The sequence below is a fragment of the Primulina tabacum genome, chromosome 3, assembly GCF_025594145.1.
Source record: "Primulina tabacum isolate GXHZ01 chromosome 3, ASM2559414v2, whole genome shotgun sequence".
Classification (NCBI taxonomy): domain Eukaryota; kingdom Viridiplantae; phylum Streptophyta; class Magnoliopsida; order Lamiales; family Gesneriaceae; genus Primulina; species Primulina tabacum.
In genome coordinates, this window is record NC_134552.1 from 12031417 (window position 1) to 12050524 (window position 19108).

General features: G+C 34.1%; 1 protein-coding gene and 1 pseudogene across 2 annotated transcripts; both read right to left on the reverse strand.

The window, feature by feature from the left end:
• Positions 1-634: 634 nt before the first annotated feature.
• LOC142538426 (WEB family protein At2g40480-like) lies at positions 635-6839 on the reverse strand (annotated as a pseudogene).
• Positions 6840-11513: 4674 nt separating this feature from the next.
• On the reverse strand, positions 11514-14438 carry LOC142540384 (uncharacterized). Of its 2 annotated transcripts, XM_075646494.1 has the most exons (4): positions 13981-14438; positions 12812-13544; positions 12389-12461; positions 11514-11921 (listed from the first exon to the last, which is right to left on the reverse strand). In XM_075646494.1, exons 1-4 carry the CDS (start codon positions 14249-14251, stop codon positions 11784-11786), a joined length of 1215 nt encoding a protein of 404 aa, XP_075502609.1. In that variant the 5' UTR covers positions 14252-14438; the 3' UTR covers positions 11514-11783. The 2 variants fall into 2 exon arrangements, with proteins under 2 accessions (XP_075502609.1, XP_075502611.1); XM_075646496.1 differs by lacking the exon at positions 11514-11921 and having other exon boundaries at positions 12389-12605.
• Between the last annotated feature and the right edge of the window lie 4670 nt (positions 14439-19108).

Genomic DNA, 19108 nt, shown 5'->3' on the forward strand with positions numbered 1-19108 from the left:
ACCGGAAAATTCAATAGTCCCTACACTTCTTTATTAATTAAGTAGGCCTTGAATGGCTCGAATTGATTAGATTTCCATCATTTGTTATACAATTATATGATATAATTTATTTGACCAAATTATGTGAGCATACTATTTATTTTAGAGTTTCGTGGGGAGTTGGACGACAATGGCAACGCAAGTAAGTCGAATTCAAGTCAGAATTGGCAAATTTTCATGATTATATACTAAGGAAATTTAAAGTGCACTAAGTTTTGAAGATTTGATAATAATTTGGCTCTTCATATATGACAAATCCATATGTTTCAAATTAATATGAGATAGCTAGTAGTAATTTATAAGAGGACAAAGTAGCCATTCTTGAAAATTACAAGGCAATAGATTTTCATGTCTAACATTATATATATACTGCCAAACCGGCCATTTTTGGCCGATGCTAGAACACACTGAGACATGGTAGGACAGAAACAAAACCAAAATTTTACATCCCAATAAACAAGAATCCCGACCGAGCTGAACCTGGCAAAAACCCTTTGAAATTCATCGAACATAGCGGAAAATGGATCGACTCGGAGCATAAAAGATATTTACCATAGCCAAAATGACTTGCCTCCTATTTATTAGCAATAGCTAAGTCTTTAGTTTTCAGGCTGACTTAGCCAAGGTCGCGCTTGAAACCTGGTTCATGAGAGGAAGGTCCACGTTAGTATTGACATTTGCAATCATTCGAAAAGCATGAAATTCTTATACAGCACAACTGTTACCAATCCATCCAGTCTATATCATCCTCTATCACATGAGATGGATAGTAAGCAACCATGATCATCAAATACTTGACTACATCAACGATGTTGTGAATACAAATGTGAAAGAAATGGTAGGAAAAGAGGCATACAAATCTTCTGAATCAAAGCTCCCATATTTCTCAGATCCTATCGATCCCGACCCTCTAGAGCTATCAGAGTCATAGTACATCTCAGAGTTCATGTAGTTCTATAACCAAACAAAAAATCCTTTGATCAATAGACGTAATAAAATTAGAGACGAAGTTAAGATAAAAATGGAGGAAAAATCATCTGACCGGATCATATTTTCCAACCTCGGCTGAATCCGCTTCATCATCCACCTACAAAATTGAGAATTATAAATGAAAGACTCATACGATGACCTTAATAAAAAAAAAAGTTGCCCCTTTTCAATTATTAACAACTGTTTATTATTCTATTAAGAAAATGCAACCCTCTCCTCGTATGCTGTCTGTCTTGAAAACTAATACATGAAAATATTTTTCATCCACTTCCGTAGAATTTTTCCCATTATATACTTGATGATCAGAGACTCAGAGTATAGTCATTAACTTGAATTTTAGAAAGACGTAACTAAAATTAATACACTACCACTTGTATCTCGCTTTCCTCCAAGATCAAAAGTTTGACATAATCCGAGTTTAGTTTATCAGCCACAAGAACAAAAGGTTCCCTCTCCTGCAAAACCAACAAATCAAATGTAATCAAATATATTAGTTGTCATTAATGAATAAAATTTGATGTACTAAAAGGACATACTCGCACAAATCTAGTACCTTTTTTGTCATTTTTGTCCATTTCTCATATCCTTTCTTGTGTATTTCAACTTCTTTTCCCTCATCGAAATCTTTCATAAATTCATCCCTATGGTTTTAAATATATGGTGTAGAGATGTCATTTTATCCATGCGAGCTAACAATTAGATCAATCGAGAAGGATAAATGAACTGATGTACAATGTAAAAGACACCACCTTGTATCTGAATTAAATTATCCCCGAGCTATCACATTTCTTTGAATCAGCAAATGTATACACAGACAGGTGCGACGGTTTCAGCAAAGGTATCACAGACAGGTGCGCACATACGGTTTCAGCAATCAGGGGCAAACACAAAGATAAGGTAAAAAAGGCGAAACCGGGCACCACGGGGGCTGTTCGAGGTACTTGGGGAAGTAAAACATAGATTTCAAAAAATTCAAGCTGAGTATTTCAATTTTTTTCATTTAATGGAGGTGATCGCCACTCGATCCACCCATATCTTGAACCTAGCATACATATTGGTCAATCACATTGTGATGGAAATTTTACCACCACCAAGAAAATTTCACTACATTGTGTCCCTCACGTAGTAAGAAAACGCACAGGACAAATCTAGTCAAGTGAAAATAATAGCAACTGTACTTAAAGACTAAAGTTACGTTTTTCTTTATATCAATTTCTGAAAGTTTCATCTTTCTACATACTAGGAATTAGGACAACATTATTACACATAATAAGCAAGCTAAGTTCAGATCATACGTTCTCATAAAGAATCGCCCAAAATACTCTCACACAAGCCATGGCACTGGCACTGGCACTGGCACTGGCACTGGCACCCCTACAGTTTGAGCTAAGGGCAGCTTAGAATGTTATTCTCACAAGTGAGAACAAGAGCCTAATTAACGCAACAAGATGACATATATCGAGGAGAAAACATACATGAAAAAATGAAAAGCTGATCTGGGTTGATCTTGAATCCTCTGCCCCATAAACTCTACATCCTCACAGCTACTTTTCAGTTTCTTCGTCACATTTTTCTTGATTCCACAGTCATGCATGTCAGCCAAAGCAATAGCAACGGAAAGGCCACAATTTTCACTGCGTGTTACATCATATTTCCACACACGTAAACTTTCTCCATGCACAAATACATTCAAATCACAGTCCAATTTATTTGATTTTTAAAGTTAGGAGAATACTGAGAAAAAAGAAACCGACCACTTTAGGAAAGCGCTGCCGTCTGCGCCACGGCGAATCCCATATACCCTTTTTCTGGGGTGCGCCATTGAAGGTGAAAAGTATATTTTCAAAGATCCTGTAGCTTTTATGTGTTGTTCATAAATGGCGCCCCATTTTGGGATCAATTACTTATAGGCGGGATCAAATTTGTCTCCGCGGTGATGGATGCTAACATGCGCTGCGGCGTAGGTTATCGCAAATCATGTTTGCGTTTTAGTTTTAGTTTTATACTATTTGAAATAATGTGTGTATATATATAAGATTTTAGAATTTGGATCATCTACTATGGTTGAAAACACAACATCGGTGTTGTATTCTTTTTACACGAGATGATCAACTGATTATCTCGTTTCGTCTGACAGTTTTTAAAATTTATCTGACAATGTGTGATGTTTATCAAATGATCATCTTATAAAATCATCTTATATAAAAATACACAACATCACATGCTGAGCATCCAAATCCAATATTTTACATATTTAACAGATAATTAACTAAATCGATAACTTTTCACGAACCTGAAAAGTATTTTGCGTTTTAATTTTAAAGAATGAAAAAGCGCATCGGAGCTGTCATAACGTAAAGTCGTGCTTTATAATTTGGACAGATGCGTGTCGTGGTGCTGTTCCCGTCTTCACAAAAACCTCTACCATGAGGCAAACTAAATGTCTAAAATAGTCTTTCATGGAGGACGAATCCAATTCGGCGAAGGAGGTTGTTTCGGGGATTCAAGAGGAATTGACATGAAAAGAGAGGATGATGTAATATGATTTGGGGCCAAACAAAGGAATTAATTCGATAAAGAGAGCAAAATCAGTGGCTTAATTTATCATAAAATCTGTTGCGTTTAATCCTGTCAATTGTCAAATCAGGTAGCACAGTTTCAAATAAATTGCAAGTGCTTGTTTATTTGATTTGGTACAATTTTACAAACTTTATGAATGGGTTTACTTTTCTTATTATTAAAGTTGGTGTGATTTAGTTTTTACAGATGGATAAGACAGAACAATATACCCATGTTTTATTGTAATAATACTCCAAATACTTCATTCTTTTATTCAATATGCTGATCTTTATTTTGAAATAAAAAGCAGATGTGCACTAATATGATATTAAATGTGAGATCACTGGGAATTATTGCTGAAAAAAAAAGGCACTCCAAACTGATAAAAGGGTTGATATCATCACACAATGCCTGATAGAACCAAAATAAACAATGTAAAAGGCCAACGATTAATACCAATCATTTTAATCGAGAACAAATCACTAAAACCATGCATGACTGTAATCGAATCTGAATCACCTACACATTCAAGCTGGCTGAGTTCTCTTCTTGGTTTTCTTAATGGAAAGTGGCACTTGAATGAAACCAAACTTCTTCCTTTGCACGACGTATGACTTTTCGACGTTCCCGTCTCCTGTCGTTTCACCTGGATGTAAAATGAGTCGACTTTGCTCCCGCAACATATGGCTCAAAGAAGCATGATGCTCCCTTCCGATATGAGTCTCCACATGGTTTCCTATAATTATATTATCCTGCAACATTACTCTCCTCCCTAATATGTCACCCATTGAAGTAGTTCCATTGGATTCATTCTCGTGTCTAGCCTGTGTATTCCTATGAGCCGAATTACGCGAATTTCTGAACTTAAACTTTGAGTGACGACTTTCTTCCACCGAGCACTCTTCACGGTTGCCTAAATCCAGCGCTCGGGATTGCTTGTTTTCTTGTTTCGTTTCCTCGAATTTCTCCGATACTGTCATTCCAGACTGATTATCAACTCCATTCTTTCTTTGAGTTGTGTTTGAATCAACGAATTTAGTCTTACATATATCCTGATCAACTTGCTGCGCTTTTTGAGTAAGCAAACGATACTCTTCACACGATAGGGTGATCCCATTAGTGTGATCCAACGCATCTGATGAATTCTCGGTATTTTTTTCATAAATTGCAATGGCTTCAATCGCTTTAGCAGCTTCCTCCATTTTCTTGGCTGCATTTAGCCTCATCTCTGCCATTTTTATACTGTTTTTTGTACGTTCTATCTCTGCCATTGCCTTCATGACTTCATACCTCGAAGCTTCTGTCATTTTCTTGAACTGCTCGGTTTCGAAGTCGACCCGCTTCGGTTCCGTAGCAGTATGGGTGTAATTCTCCCACGTGTTTCTGCTAAACAAGGCTCCTTCCGAATTGGGCACCTGAACTTTAACCGTTCTCTCGAGTAAACTCTTGTCTTTCCTCATTTTCTTGTTCAAAGACTCTACGGATTCTTGAATCAGAGCAAGATCAATAGATGTTTTGTTTAGGTTCAGTTTAGCTCGATCTAACTCCCAAAACATGGAACCAGTTGACCGCTGAGGAGACGGACTTAGATTTTCATTTGAATAATGAATCACATTTCTTGACAAATTCAGATCAGGGCTGGCAAAAAATGAAGACAATTCAGGCATGAAATTAAGTTTTAAACTTGAGACGAATCTTTTCGCTGCTTCGAGCTGTTTTAAGACATCGAGTGTTTCTTGTTCTTTGATTATCAGATCTTTCTCCAGCTGCGCTGCTTGTTCCCCAATGATATGCACGTCAAAGTCCTCGGAGTCATGCTGCAAACAACCTTTATAATCTTTAGCCATAATAAGTGTTCAAAAAACAAAATAATCGAACGGTGAAACTTAAAAATAAATTATACAATATTACAAACAGATGCTAATTTTTAATATCATGAAGCAAGTCAAACAAGCTCTAAATTATTCCCTCTAACATAAATAATGAGGTCATTAAAAAAACAAACAAAGATGGGATCATCAAAATGTATTGACTAACATGATCAGCAGCTAAACGGAGCAGATGATTGGGTATCCACGGACCGCTGCCGCCGAACCGGTCCACCGCCTCCTTCACCGACTCGAACGGCGGAGAAGTGTCAATCTCCACACGTGGGTTCACAATTTTTTCGTTTCGGTCAAAGCTGCAGATTCTGAAGTTTCCTCCATAACTCGAGAAAAGTTTTCGGTCTCTAAGTTTCAGTGTGAAATTATCTCGGGATTCAGAATGTTATGCATTTATAGAGATATATCCTTGATTTTGGTTTGGAAACTGAATTTATCAAAGTGATCAGTATCAGAATTCAAGAAATGGGTCGTGTTAAGGTGGCTGTAATGATGATGTTCGGAGGGTAAATGAAGATGGAAAAAAGGGAATGGTGTAAAGTCATATACAACTTAGCTTCATGCTGCAATAAAGAGAGAACTAGAGCGTACACAATCTGTGTGACAACATGTGCACGCATCTCATACTTCTTATTTAAATCGTAGATAAATATTTCTTTAATTTATACTATACGTAGCCTCGGAAACGAATCAAATTCAAGTATACTGTATACATGTCTGAAAATATTGAATTATATTATCGTTTGGGCACGAAGTTGGAGGAATGAGCAAACAAGGAATATGAAAAGGACTACGCTTATAAAGGAAAAGGAAGCAAGATTTTTACTTTGTCAGTGAATTATACAAAGTCGTGAGAAAATTTTGGACCGAAAGCATGCATGCTGCACAGGGGCGTCCACTAAAAAAAAAACGGAGCCCTTAGCGATTCAATTAGAGAAATGTCATAGTCTTCTTCCACTGCTTCCCAGAGATCCAAAGCTTCCAGGTATGTCTCCATGCGCACTGCCCAGGTCTGGTAGTTATCTCCATCAAACACCGGTAGAGCAACTGAAGAAAGCTAGCTTCGGTCTCCATAATTGCTCAAACTCACACACAGGTCCCTTAAGAAGAGAGCTCTGATACCAGATTGTTGGTAATTAAAATAAGAAAGAAGAGAAAATACTAAAATAAGCTGTTGTTTATTGAAGGAAAATCAGAACACACCTTTACGTTGAAATGTATTACAATTTAAATAACAAATCACTAACAAACTAATCCTAAAAAAGGCCATGAAAAAATGAACAGCACACCCCAACCAACTCCTAAGAATGAGGAACAATCTTGACTCAATCAAACTTGGACTTGTTTAGCAGTCCTAAGCATTTATTCCAACAAGTTTAACTTGAATCGTCATTGTTTTTAGCGATGGTTTCAGAAAAATGTCAGTAGTAGCGACGATACTTCATAATTCGTCGCAAAATTTTGGCGACAGTTCGCCGTAAGTACAAGAGTCTGAGAAAATACTAGATTTTGCAAAGGTTCAGTACAATTTTTGCCGCTGTTTGTTTTCGTCGCAAATTCAAAATTTGAATATCTTGACAAAATTTTGTGACGGGCTACATAACGATGGTTTCTAAAAGTATGTCGCATAACGATGGTTTAGCTCAAAAAAACCATCGGAAATCGCTTATAAAAACTCTATCATCTCATTTCCTTCCGGGGTTTTCGCTCATTCTCTCGACAGCTTTATGAATACCATCACTAAGTTTGTTACGGACATATAAAAAACCGAACGGCAACGACTGGATAATATATTATCTGACGGGCAAACTCCGTTTTTTTGTAGTGGGCATGATGCATGCACATGTATGCATCGCGTTGATAAAATGAAGTTGCTAATGTCAAACAGAGTTCAATTGGTGCACAGGTCTCATGCTCGACAAAGGCAGTGCGATCCCCACAATCCCACCGACAAGCTGATATGTATATTTATTTTGTATCGAATAAAGCAAAGGCACACAAAAAGGAATACCAACTGAGTTGCTTTTGCGAATACATTATTAGGGGCACGACTGTTGGCGAAAACCTTTTGCGTGATTGCAGGACCAAACAAAGGCAAATTAAGGAACACGAGGAATTAGAACTAGCTAGGTTTTATCACCAACCGTAAGGACAACAAAAGCCATATTTGCTGAAGGTCGTGTTTCGTTTTATTATATATGATTTTCATGAACATTTTCAGACATACACAATTCAAATCCATAATCTCATAGGTGTTGTTCTCAATAATGGAATTTGTTGGAACTTTGGATGTTGACAGAGATATATATTTTCATAAAAAAAAATACATAGTTTAAAATAGGGTATTTTTATTAAACCCAACTTTCTAAATTTTTTTTCTTTTTATAAAGAGCTATCCTCTTAGTAAAAGTGGAGAAGCTACTTTTTTCTTTTCCTTACATTTGATTTTCGATTTTTTTTTTTTTTGGGAAGAAAGCAATTTTTTAAAGATTAAAAAATATTCCTTCCATCTAAACATTTTGGTTTGGAACATATGATGAAATGGAATCGAAGGAGCAATAGTTCTGATTAATGATTTATTTGCATTGATGAGTCAACCTCAATAATTTTCATGATTAGTAATAATGAAATGTTATCATTTTTTTCTGGAACAGAAGCTGGCTTATCATTCTTGCTTGCAAGGGTAAGTTTTGATGCCAAAGGTTAAAAGCATTTGCAATAATAATATGTTAGTTTGGAGCCATAATGATCACGAAGAGATCCCCTCACATCACCCGGCGGGGGAGAGCTAGCCTCCAATTCCATGGGTGCATCCATAGTAACAAGATCCAGCTTGTTTTTCATCACGATAATCGCGGGTACGTAGCACTGTCGTGCTAAGCCCCGGGTATCGAATGCTCCACCTAAATTTTCTTCACATATAATTGTATAATGGATCGAAAGATATAGATGATGTTTGCAAACGATTAAAATAAATGATTTATGAATTTTTCTTTTACAAAGTTGTGATAATCACTTTTTTTTAAGTATTTGCAAACAATGTTATATAATTCTTGTGTATGTTGTTTGGGAGAGGGAATTATCACCAAAAAAATTTCAAGGAAGACCCTTTTTATAATAAAAAGAAATTATACAAAATTAAAAATAAATTCATTTGAAGACATTAGATCGAATGTCTTTTACTTGGCAATAGAGGTGTAGAAATAAGCTAGGTTTGTCACTCGGCCGGCCCAACCATAAAAATATGGCAGATTGAGTTGATCATTTTCCGACCTATCAAATTAGACATAAAATTGGTTAAACTCGCTCTTTATCCAGTTTTAACATCTCCATTTGGCTATGTTCCCTCAGACCATCTGTAATGCCTGAAGTAAATATCACAATTTGTTGATTTAGTAATGTGAGATTATTAAATAATTAATAATTTTTAAAGAATGAATATGACATATGTTGGTCATATGAAGTCCAAATGATTTGAGATTTGGATATAACGTAGAAAACTCAAAGATATAAAAGTTTCATGTTTTGAGTTTTAGAAAATTTGGTCGTTTGACTTTTCCAAAGAGATATACATGTGTTAAAATTTTAAATATTATATATTATATTATATTATATTATTTTAATAAAATAATATAATATTTTAAAAATGGATAAATCTAAAAAACAGAACTTACGTGAACGATGATATCAATTCATTCAAGTAAGTTTCAACAGAGAGTGAAAAGAAAACGATGAACGAGATTTTGATTTTCTTTTTAATCTTGCGACTTATCGGTTTATCCAATCGACGAACCGACTTCAGTTCTGGGATCGTTGACACGAGGTCTTCGATTTGAGGTATAAATTTTATAGTTTTGGTGATGTTTGAAATTTGTCGATTTCTAGAATAAATCCGATAAATTGTTAAATCATACTGAAATTGAAGATTGTTGAGTAATGTATGATTTTAACGAAGTAGAGAAGATTATAGTGGTGTTATTTTGAATTATTCCTAATTTATTTTAATTAGGGATTTTTAATCGTTGGGTTGAGATTGGAGAGTTGTTTGTCAGTTGTTATTAATTCTGATTATATATTCGGAGTCTACGAAGTATAGGCTACACGTTAATATAAAGTTTTCGTAATTTGACGGATGTTGTAAAATAGCCTATTATTTGATGTTAATTAATTAGGGTGTATTTGATGGTATTATTGTGAATTAAATACACCAGAATATTAAATTGCTGAACAATACGAATTTATAATCGAGTTTTATATTTTGTTGAATTAATTGTTGTTGGGCTATTTGATGTTATATATTGAGGCTGTTATAACTGTGTTGATACGGTGACAATGATCTGATAATTATTATTGAATTATTTAGATACATCACAAGCCTCAGGATCAAAGAAATAGCCAGATTGTATATATACTCGATTATCAGGTACGTGTTGACGTACGAGCATATGTTGTTATTGTTTAGTATTGATGAATACTATTGTGTTGAACGATGATAAATCACCGGAATTGGGTGATTTGATATTATATTTGTTGTTGTTTATTATTGTTGATATTGTTGACTATCGTTGTTGGGAGACATCTCGTTGATGTTGTCACGTTGATGTTGTTCGTTCAACGATATTGCTGTCGCCGGTGTTGAGGTGCGACGTATCGTGGATGTTGTTATTCGTTCGACGATATTGCTGTCGCCGGTGTTGGGGTGCGACGTATCGTCGATGTTGTTGTTCGTTCGACGATATTGCTGTCGCCGGTGTTGGGGTGCGACGTATCGTCGATGTTGTTGCATTGTGATGTTGTTGATGGTTGATTGTCCAGAAACGGCAAATGGGGTATTTCTGTTATCATTTCAGTTCTATCTTATATTGTTGTTAATATAACTGTTATGTATTACGATGATGATTGTTCTATATGCTCACCCTTTGGGGGCTGTTTCTGTTGGACAGGTTACAGGACTATGCCATGAGACAGGATAGTGGTGAAGGACTACGAGTGTCTAGTCAAACAGTCCTGTAGTTGATAGTAGATAGAAACAGTATAGCTTATTGTCTTATTTGAGTTATGTGTGTATGTATTTATTATACTGTTTCTGCTGCACTGACGTAGATAGTGTGGTGATTGCACTATTTTTTTGTATATGCATTATATTATTACGTCGTCGAAAAAAAAATTTTATGCATATGACGTCACATGTTGTATGATTACGCGACGAGGTTTGGGGCACCACCCCATCACAAAATAAAAGGTGTGGTGTGTATTTTGAAATATTTTTTAAATACTATTTTAGTTGTTTATACATCGACAATAATGGATTTCAAAATCTTATTTGATGAAATTGGATGATTTTCTAAGTCCAGTACTTTGATTCAAATTTGTCGATCCGACCATACACTAAATGTATACAACGTAGTGGCAAATTTGTTTGATAATTAAAGAGAACCGGATTTTTTTTTTATTATTTAGTTTTTTTTTTTGTTGGTGGGATTGAACAATGAGGATGTAGGTATACTTGTAGCCAGAGCAAGAAAAACAAGCACAAAGATAAATTGCAGTCTGAAACAAATGCTATCTTAGTAGAATTTGTAGCCCATTATTGCTTGAAATCGCCTTTTATACAAGGTTTTTTTTCAAAAAATAAATAAATAAACTTTAGTAATTAGTCGCGAAATCTGGTAATACACATAATTTCACGATTTTACAAAAATATAACAGAGGTACTTGCCTCATTTTCTTTAACTTGAAAACAATTAGATTTGTCAATTGGCAAATTCCAAATAAGTTAAAAGAATTAGGTTCTGTTATGTTTCCGCAGAAAAGAGGAGTGGATACCATTTGTTGCTTACAAATATTTTGCGGTCCTTGAAATAATTTGGTCAGCACAAACGGATCGTTGCTTCCTCTCATATTTAAGTTATTCGAATGGTGAAAGTTTGCAGTTTGCATAACCATAAAAACTAACAAAACCGAAACCAAGAAGCCAAACCATGTGATTTTTAAGGCCATTATTTCATATTATAAGCTCTCTCTCATTTAATCTCCGAAAGAATCCCACTGCTATTTCATAATGATGGTTGACTCGTTACAGTGTATAAGCTTATCCATGGTAGACTAGAGACCCATATATAATTCCTCGATTACACCAAAAATTTTCAATACAAATTCATAAACAGTGCAGAAAATGAGTCTGAATTAAATCTATAATGCAACAGGAATAGTTAGTAAGACGTGCATCACTTCAATGCATCACTTTGAGGATGTACAAGGATTCTATGTACTGTTACGCCTACTTCAGTACTAATGTCGCTCTTACCTCTCCTAATCCAATTCATCTTGTGAGATTTCCTCTTCAGCCAGTTCAAACTCATCAACCTCTTTAAAATATGCTCTCTGCTGTTCGATAAAATCTAGTGGCAAGCAGCTTTCATCACCAGTTTTTGGTCGAGGGCATTGCTTCTGCATATTAAGAGGTGTTGGACATTAGCAAGCACAAAAAAATTTGATCACATCGAGACAGTACACGAGATTTATTTTAACAAAAATGGTATTTAACGAGAATGCACTCATAATAGTTAGTTTCTGATCTCTCCACTAAGTTCATATGATGGAATAATAATGTAAGTCATATCTCCACTCCCAGTGGACTATATGCGCAATGCTCCGTCCACATATCCGTGCAAATGAGAATCCATGTAATATTTTATCCTCGGCTAGCAAGGACTTCACATCAGTTTTTGCTGGACAAAACTAGTTAATCCAAGTCAATTGCATAGTTCTATTCGCACTATAGTAGGATAGCGGCACTATAGTAGGATAGGGGTATTACAGTATATTTATTCCTTACTAGTAGTTTAATTTAATCAGAAGAAACATGAACTAGAACCGTGTTTCTTTCTGCCGAGAAAAGAAAAAACCATGCAAACCTTTTTATGTTTTGGGCAGGGAACAGTAAGTGACTTCGATGACTTCACCTCTCCAGCTTCAACAAAATCATTCCTGAATGAGAGAAAAATATCAACAAGACTGAAGACTGAAGAACAAGAAACTTACCTTGAAAAACAACAGACTGATGACAAACTGAAAGCAGAAATATTGGTGCAAAACATAAGGTACTTTTACAGCATATGAAATCACATGTTCCTATGATAACAAACAGGTTATTTAGCACACATAACTGAGCACGTCATGTAAATACAATATGCTCCGAGAGATTTGTAACATAGTGCAAATGCTAAATCAGGTAAACATCCGAACAATCTTAAATCTTACAAAAACTTGATTGGGCAAATGCAGAGTGGGAGTGTGTACATTCATGTGTGTGAGCATATATGGAAAGACAGACTTACAGTATTTTTTGGGCCCTCCTCATTGGGGGGCAACTAGAGGCCCCAGTGTCTTTTTTTCTCTTTACGGTTTTTCTCCTTGTAGGATGGCAATTTACTGTCACAGCTGCAGATGACCCCTCAACCATGTTAAGCGGAGCGAGAATGACCTTCCCTTTCTCCCTTGTTTTTTCAGGCGAATAGCCAGAATGGTTAAGAGACTTCAGTTTCTCTTTTGTTTTCTCAACAAGAAAGCCATTAGTATTGAGGGGCACTTTCCTTGCAGCTTTTACCATTTGAACTGACGAGCCAGGAAGTTCAAGAATCACTTCTCCTTCATCCTTTTTTTTATTAAATGAATATCTTGAATGGTTGGTAATTCCCTTCCCTGGCTCCTCTGTTTTATTTTTTGAGCAACCAGGATCATTCAGATTTGCATTCCTATTCTCTGTTTCCTCGTGTGAGCAGCTAGAAGGATTGAGAACTCCCTTTCTAAAACCTTTGACTTTCTCAAAAGACCCACTAACGAGACTAAGATTTCCCATATTGTTTCCCTCTGTTTTCTCAAGTGAAGAACAAGGTTTTCCAATTCTCCGATGAGGTGTGAATTTGAACTGTCCGACAATCGCCTTCCCTTTGTCTTTCTTATTGGCTAGAGGAGTGAAACTATCAGTCATGCCATAAATTTTTCTTTCATTCTTAAAGTCACCAGCAGTCTGTCTTCCCTCATATACAATATCCTTATTTCCCACATCACCTTCAATAAACATTAAGATAAAAATAAATTCTTTCGACTTTGCAATCATAGTACACGGCTCCACCGAAAATGCACCCATACGCATAATTAATTAAGATTACAAGTTAAACAGAAATGTAGAACACGAACAAATCACAGAAAATAATTGAGGTCGGCTACTCCACCATTGATTTTTTAAAATATATATACAAGTATAAACAATCTCTTACACAAGTTTGAACCCAAATAACTGGATTCATTGAAATTCCGGAAAATTTTTTCCATCGATAAGCACAACACAGAGAAAACGATTCCAGATCAACATTCAACGATTAGCAAGTAAATTATCACACCAAGTAACTAAAAACTCACGCCCTCGATTGCAGTCCTACGTCACATTAAATAAACACAAAAGCAGGAATTAGCATTACGAGATTGAAGTAGAAGGGAAACCTACGATTCTGGAATCGCGCAGTTCTCGAAGTCAGGGCATGGGCATCGTTGACGGAAGACCCGATACTAGTATCGGACCTGGTATCAACTCCATTTAAAGTGGGGGACGAATCCGGGCAAACTTTCTGGCCTCTGAAACCAGGATTGGACTTCAAAATCAAAGTTCGACTGGAATTGGAACCAGATGAGGAGACGAGCTTGCGGAGGGTCGAGGTGGGGATGAGATCGTACGCGTTCGTAATGTCTGAAAAGGGTTTTCTCTTGCGATTCTCCATACTTTCCTTCCAAGTTGAACTGGGTTCTGTGTGAATTATCCTGAATCGATCAGGGGAACTCGAAGGATGCTGAGGAAGATGGCGGGAAAATTGGTTGAGGTCTGCAAGGTAATGCAGGTACGGAGAATGTTCACGAAACTAGTTCTCTTTCTCTGGAACCCTCCATGTGAAAGAAAATTTGCAGTTCATGCTTGAAAACAAGTTATGTAACATTTTTTTGTTATTATAAAATGTGAAATTATTTTAAATTTATTTTTGAGAGTAAAAAATATTTGAGATAGTTTTCGAATCGAAACCGCTTGTAACTATCATTAAACAAAGAGTCTTATTTGTCTTCGATCGGGCCTGAAGCGAAAATTTAAAAACGAGTCCTCTTTTTATGATAAATAATACAAAAATTCAGTTAGAAAATAATAAATACAATAAATAATACATAATACACAAGAAATACATTACATAACAAACAAGTCAATAACTATTTGAAATAATTACATAATACTGATCTAGCTCTTTATAGGAAAAATATATATCGAATTTGTATAATCTAGTTTTCGGATAATTTATTTGTCAATAAAAAATATAACTAGCTTATTTAATCTATCTTGTGATATTATTGATCGAAGATAAATTTTTATTAACTTCGACTTTAATAAGTTTATTTATGCTTAAACAAATGTTACTTGTATCATTAAAAAATATCTTATATGCAATAAAATTATTTGAAAATAAATTATTTCAATTGTTCAAACATTGTAACATATTAAAAAATTGTTGAAATTCTATACAATATTGCACAAACTACTTAAATGATTAACTTCTTCAAACTCAACAAATATCCCAGAGTCTGTTGATATTGTTTAAATTGTTCAAGCCGAACTTGAAGAAAATATCGAGTTTGATCAATTATAACAAAAAAATATTCAAATTAATATTTTTTATTTAATATTGAACCAATTTTTTTTTTGGTAGGTCACCAACTCAAAATATAGATGTTGGGCTCCCTCCAGGATCGGGCCCTGAGGCAATGGCCTCTTTGGCCTCATAGAAGGTCCGGCCCTGATTAAACATAAGCATTTAAAATTATACCAAATTTATATTAACCTTGATGCTAAAAAAAGACATTCATCATACTCCGTGTAACTTTGATCTTTCAAATAACGAATTATGCAACATAATTTTAGGAATCAATGTGTTTTGTATAATGAACAAGTCTATATTATACTTTGGCTCCCTATGATTTTCTATAATGATCCGTTTCCGAAAGTGGCAGTCCTCGTTAGCACCTAGGATGCGGTTCGGTCGACCCTACCCCTGCGGGCACTGCCTGCAGGGGTCGATCCAACGGCTCGGATTTTTTCGAGCCAATTTTTTTTTTTTTAACATGGAGGTGGGCCCGGATCACTCATGTGGAGTGATCCGAGCCGTTCATTGCCCGTGCAGGCAGTGCCTGCACGGGTAGGTTGAAACAAACTCTAGGATGCTGGGAAGGCAACACTTTTCCTGAGAATGTACGAGTCTCTGAAGGCTAAAGAGCTGGAGAAGAGTCTTACTAGAATGAGACTTTCTTCTTACAGAAATTTGTTAGATTTCTTTCAATGATGTAATCTGCTATAACAATAAAAAAAAAATTAACATGATATTAATTATTTAATCACGCGATTTAGATGAGAAATATTAGAATTGATAGTTGGAATATGATTATATTGTTTACAATTAATTTAATAAAACCCACTGTGTAATATTATATACATGAATTACGCATGTTGAAAAATGAAGGCCAAACACGTGGCCATTGAGTAACCAAGGCCTAAACAATGTAACCAATTACCGACTAATATATTCTATATTTATCGTATATATTTATATGAGTATCGATGAGATGATATTCACCTATTAGATATATTATTTTTTCATGTTTCAATACATCTAATAATTAAATATCATATAATCGATTTCAAGTAAATATAAATCATATCAAAACTATATATATATTTACTAATTATATTTGCCGACAACTTCTTGTTTATAGATTGAATGTGCACCTTATCTATATATATAAAAGCTGAGTTGTTGCAAAATTTAGTAAGTTCCCGCCTAAATGACATTCTAAAAAAAGAAATAAACGAAAAATGTGGTAATATATATTATAATAAATGTATAAATATATTTAACTCATTATTAAAACTGTATATTAATATCTGTGTGTATAACTGCTTGAAAAGTGAATCTCTCATAGGAATTACAAACAAAATTAAATTACATTTCAAATTTCAAATCCATAAATTAAATTTCATTCTCAGAATTATAAACAAAATTTAAATTGTTATTCAAAATTTAAATATTAATTCTGAAAATTTGAAACATATTTCAAAAATTGTGCTCCGTTGAAATCATTTTATTAATTTAAAATTAATGACACATATATATAGATGTAAGGTTATTATAATTAAAAATTTTCATCTATATTTTAGATGAACTAATTTTTAATTTGATTTTATTTTTGTGATCTAATATATTTATTTCAATGATAGTACAAAATTATTTTTTCTCTTCAATATATTAACTTTAATCTTAGACCAACAATTCTCGAATTATTATAGATGATTAAAAAATAATTGTATGTCAATTTAATATAAACTACCATTTTTATTATTTTTTATTAATGCAAAATAATATAAACAAGAAAAAATTATCAATTAACATATTTAGACTTAAAATATGTATGGAATTTGACACTCAACTTGCAAATTTTGTTAGTTAAATTACTTCAAATTTTTCAAAATTTGTAATTTGTTTTTGTTTTCTAATTTTATGATAAATAATCCATTTAGTTTATTTATATTTTAAATTTAATTATTTATTGAAATTAAAACCACGTTAAAAGTTTGTATCATGTTTATCATTTTATTTTGTTACAGTTATTGTTTTCTACATAGTACATAAATTTATATGTAAATACAATATAATTGATAAATATATTATGTCATTCATTCTCTAATAAAAGCGTGATGTTAATTTTCAGCCGAAATACAAAAATGGTTCTTTTATTCAGTGTTTCATTGTTAAGATCTATATGTATATGAAAACAATAAACATTTAACTTTGATAAAAATTCACGTAATAGGAAAAGTAAACAAATTTTCATACATACTAATTTTAATAATCAATCAGATAAAATAATTGTTCGTGCATCGCACGGGTGAAAAACTGGTACTTTATTATTTAGCACTTCTATTGTGTGTGTGAATATTTACTTATTTGGCCTTCCTATGTATAATTACTAAACTAACCCTAACTTTCACTTTAAAAACTAGTGCACGGAACACGAACAACAGCGTGCAAGATAAATATGATATAATGTCATGTATGACTTTTCCATTCTCATATCTTCCAATATGTATCGCTTTAGTCAACATATTTAGAATTAGATATGTTTCGGTTCACCTTTTTGTTGGTTGAGAAAGTACCCAGCTGTTGTGAAAAAGTAAAAATTTATGGTAAAAAGTAAAAATCTCAAACTCTCAAAATTTACCAAACTACACACTTTATAATATTTTTCTCTCTACTCAATTGTGATTTTCTTCACAAATGAGAGATCTATTTATAGGAAATCTTTACAAATAATCCAAAAATAAAATACATCATTACCTACATCATCACACACTAATTTTCAATATTTACAACTCTTATTTTCAACATTCAAATATTCAACATTCAAATATTTAATACACACATTTTAAATATATTTTTCAACACTCCCCCTTGTGATGATGATCATAATGATTGTCTTCATTACGTGTTTTTATACTGCCTCGTTAAAAACCTTACTAGGAAAAACCAAGTGGGATAAAAACCATGGCAAGGGAAAAAGAGTGCAGTCACGTAAAATCCCCCTCATGTTGACATGAACAATTCTTCACAAATTTCGTAGATTGCGCATCCCAATATTATATATATGTTTTCTGAATATTGACGTAGGAAGCGCCTTTGTGAAGAGATCTGATGAATTTTCACTTGATTGAATGTGACGAACATCAATACATTTATTCTTCTCAAGCTCTTTGGTGAATGCGAAGAACTTAGGAGGAATATGTTTAGTTATGTCGCTTTTTATGTATCCTTCTTTCATTTGAGCAACACATGCAGCATTATCTTCATATAGTATCACAGGCTTCTCGTCGAATGATAATCCGCATGAGATTTGGATATGTTAGGTCATTAATTTTAACCACACACATTCACGACTTGCTTTATGTAGTGCAATAATCTCGGCATGATTTGATGAAGTTGTTACGAGCGTTTGTTTCTGTGAAAGCCAAGAAATTGCAGTGCCTCCACGAGTAAAAACATATCCAGTTTGGGAACGTGCCTTATGTGGATCAGATAAGTATCCAGCATCGACATAACCAATTATACTTGGATTAGCATCTTTTGAATACAAAAGTCTCAAGTGTGTCGTTCCTCGTAGATAACGGAATATATGTTTAATTCCGTTCCAGTGTCTCTTTGTTGGATATGTGTTAAATCTTGCCAACAAATTTACGGCAAAAGATATATCAGGCCTTGTACAATTTGTAAGATACATAAGGGCACCGATAGCACTTAGATATGGTACTTCTGGACCAAGAATATCTTCATCTTCTTCACATGATCGGAATGGATCTTTTTCTATGTTTAATGATCTAACAACCATTGGAGTACTTAAAGGATTTGATTTATCCATATTAAAACGTTTAAGGATCTTTTCTGTATAATTTGTCTGGTGAACAAACATTCCACATTCTTTTTGTTCAATTTGTAAACCCAGACAATACTTGGTTTTTCCAAGATCCTTCATTTCAAATTCTTCCTTCAAGT

Excerpts from the sequence above, each read along its gene's own strand:
- LOC142540384 (XM_075646494.1), bottom strand. The coding sequence starts at position 14,251 with ATGGAGAATCGCAAGAGAAAACCCTTTTCAGACATTACGAACGCGTAC. Across the intron at positions 13,545-13,980 it reads AACTGCGCGATTCCAGAATC|GTGATGTGGGAAATAAGGAT; the intron begins GTAGGTTTCCCT and ends TGTTTATTGAAG. Across the intron at positions 11,922-12,388 it reads CCTGCCCAAAACATAAAAAG|AAGCAATGCCCTCGACCAAA; the intron begins GTTTGCATGGTT and ends CTTAATATGCAG.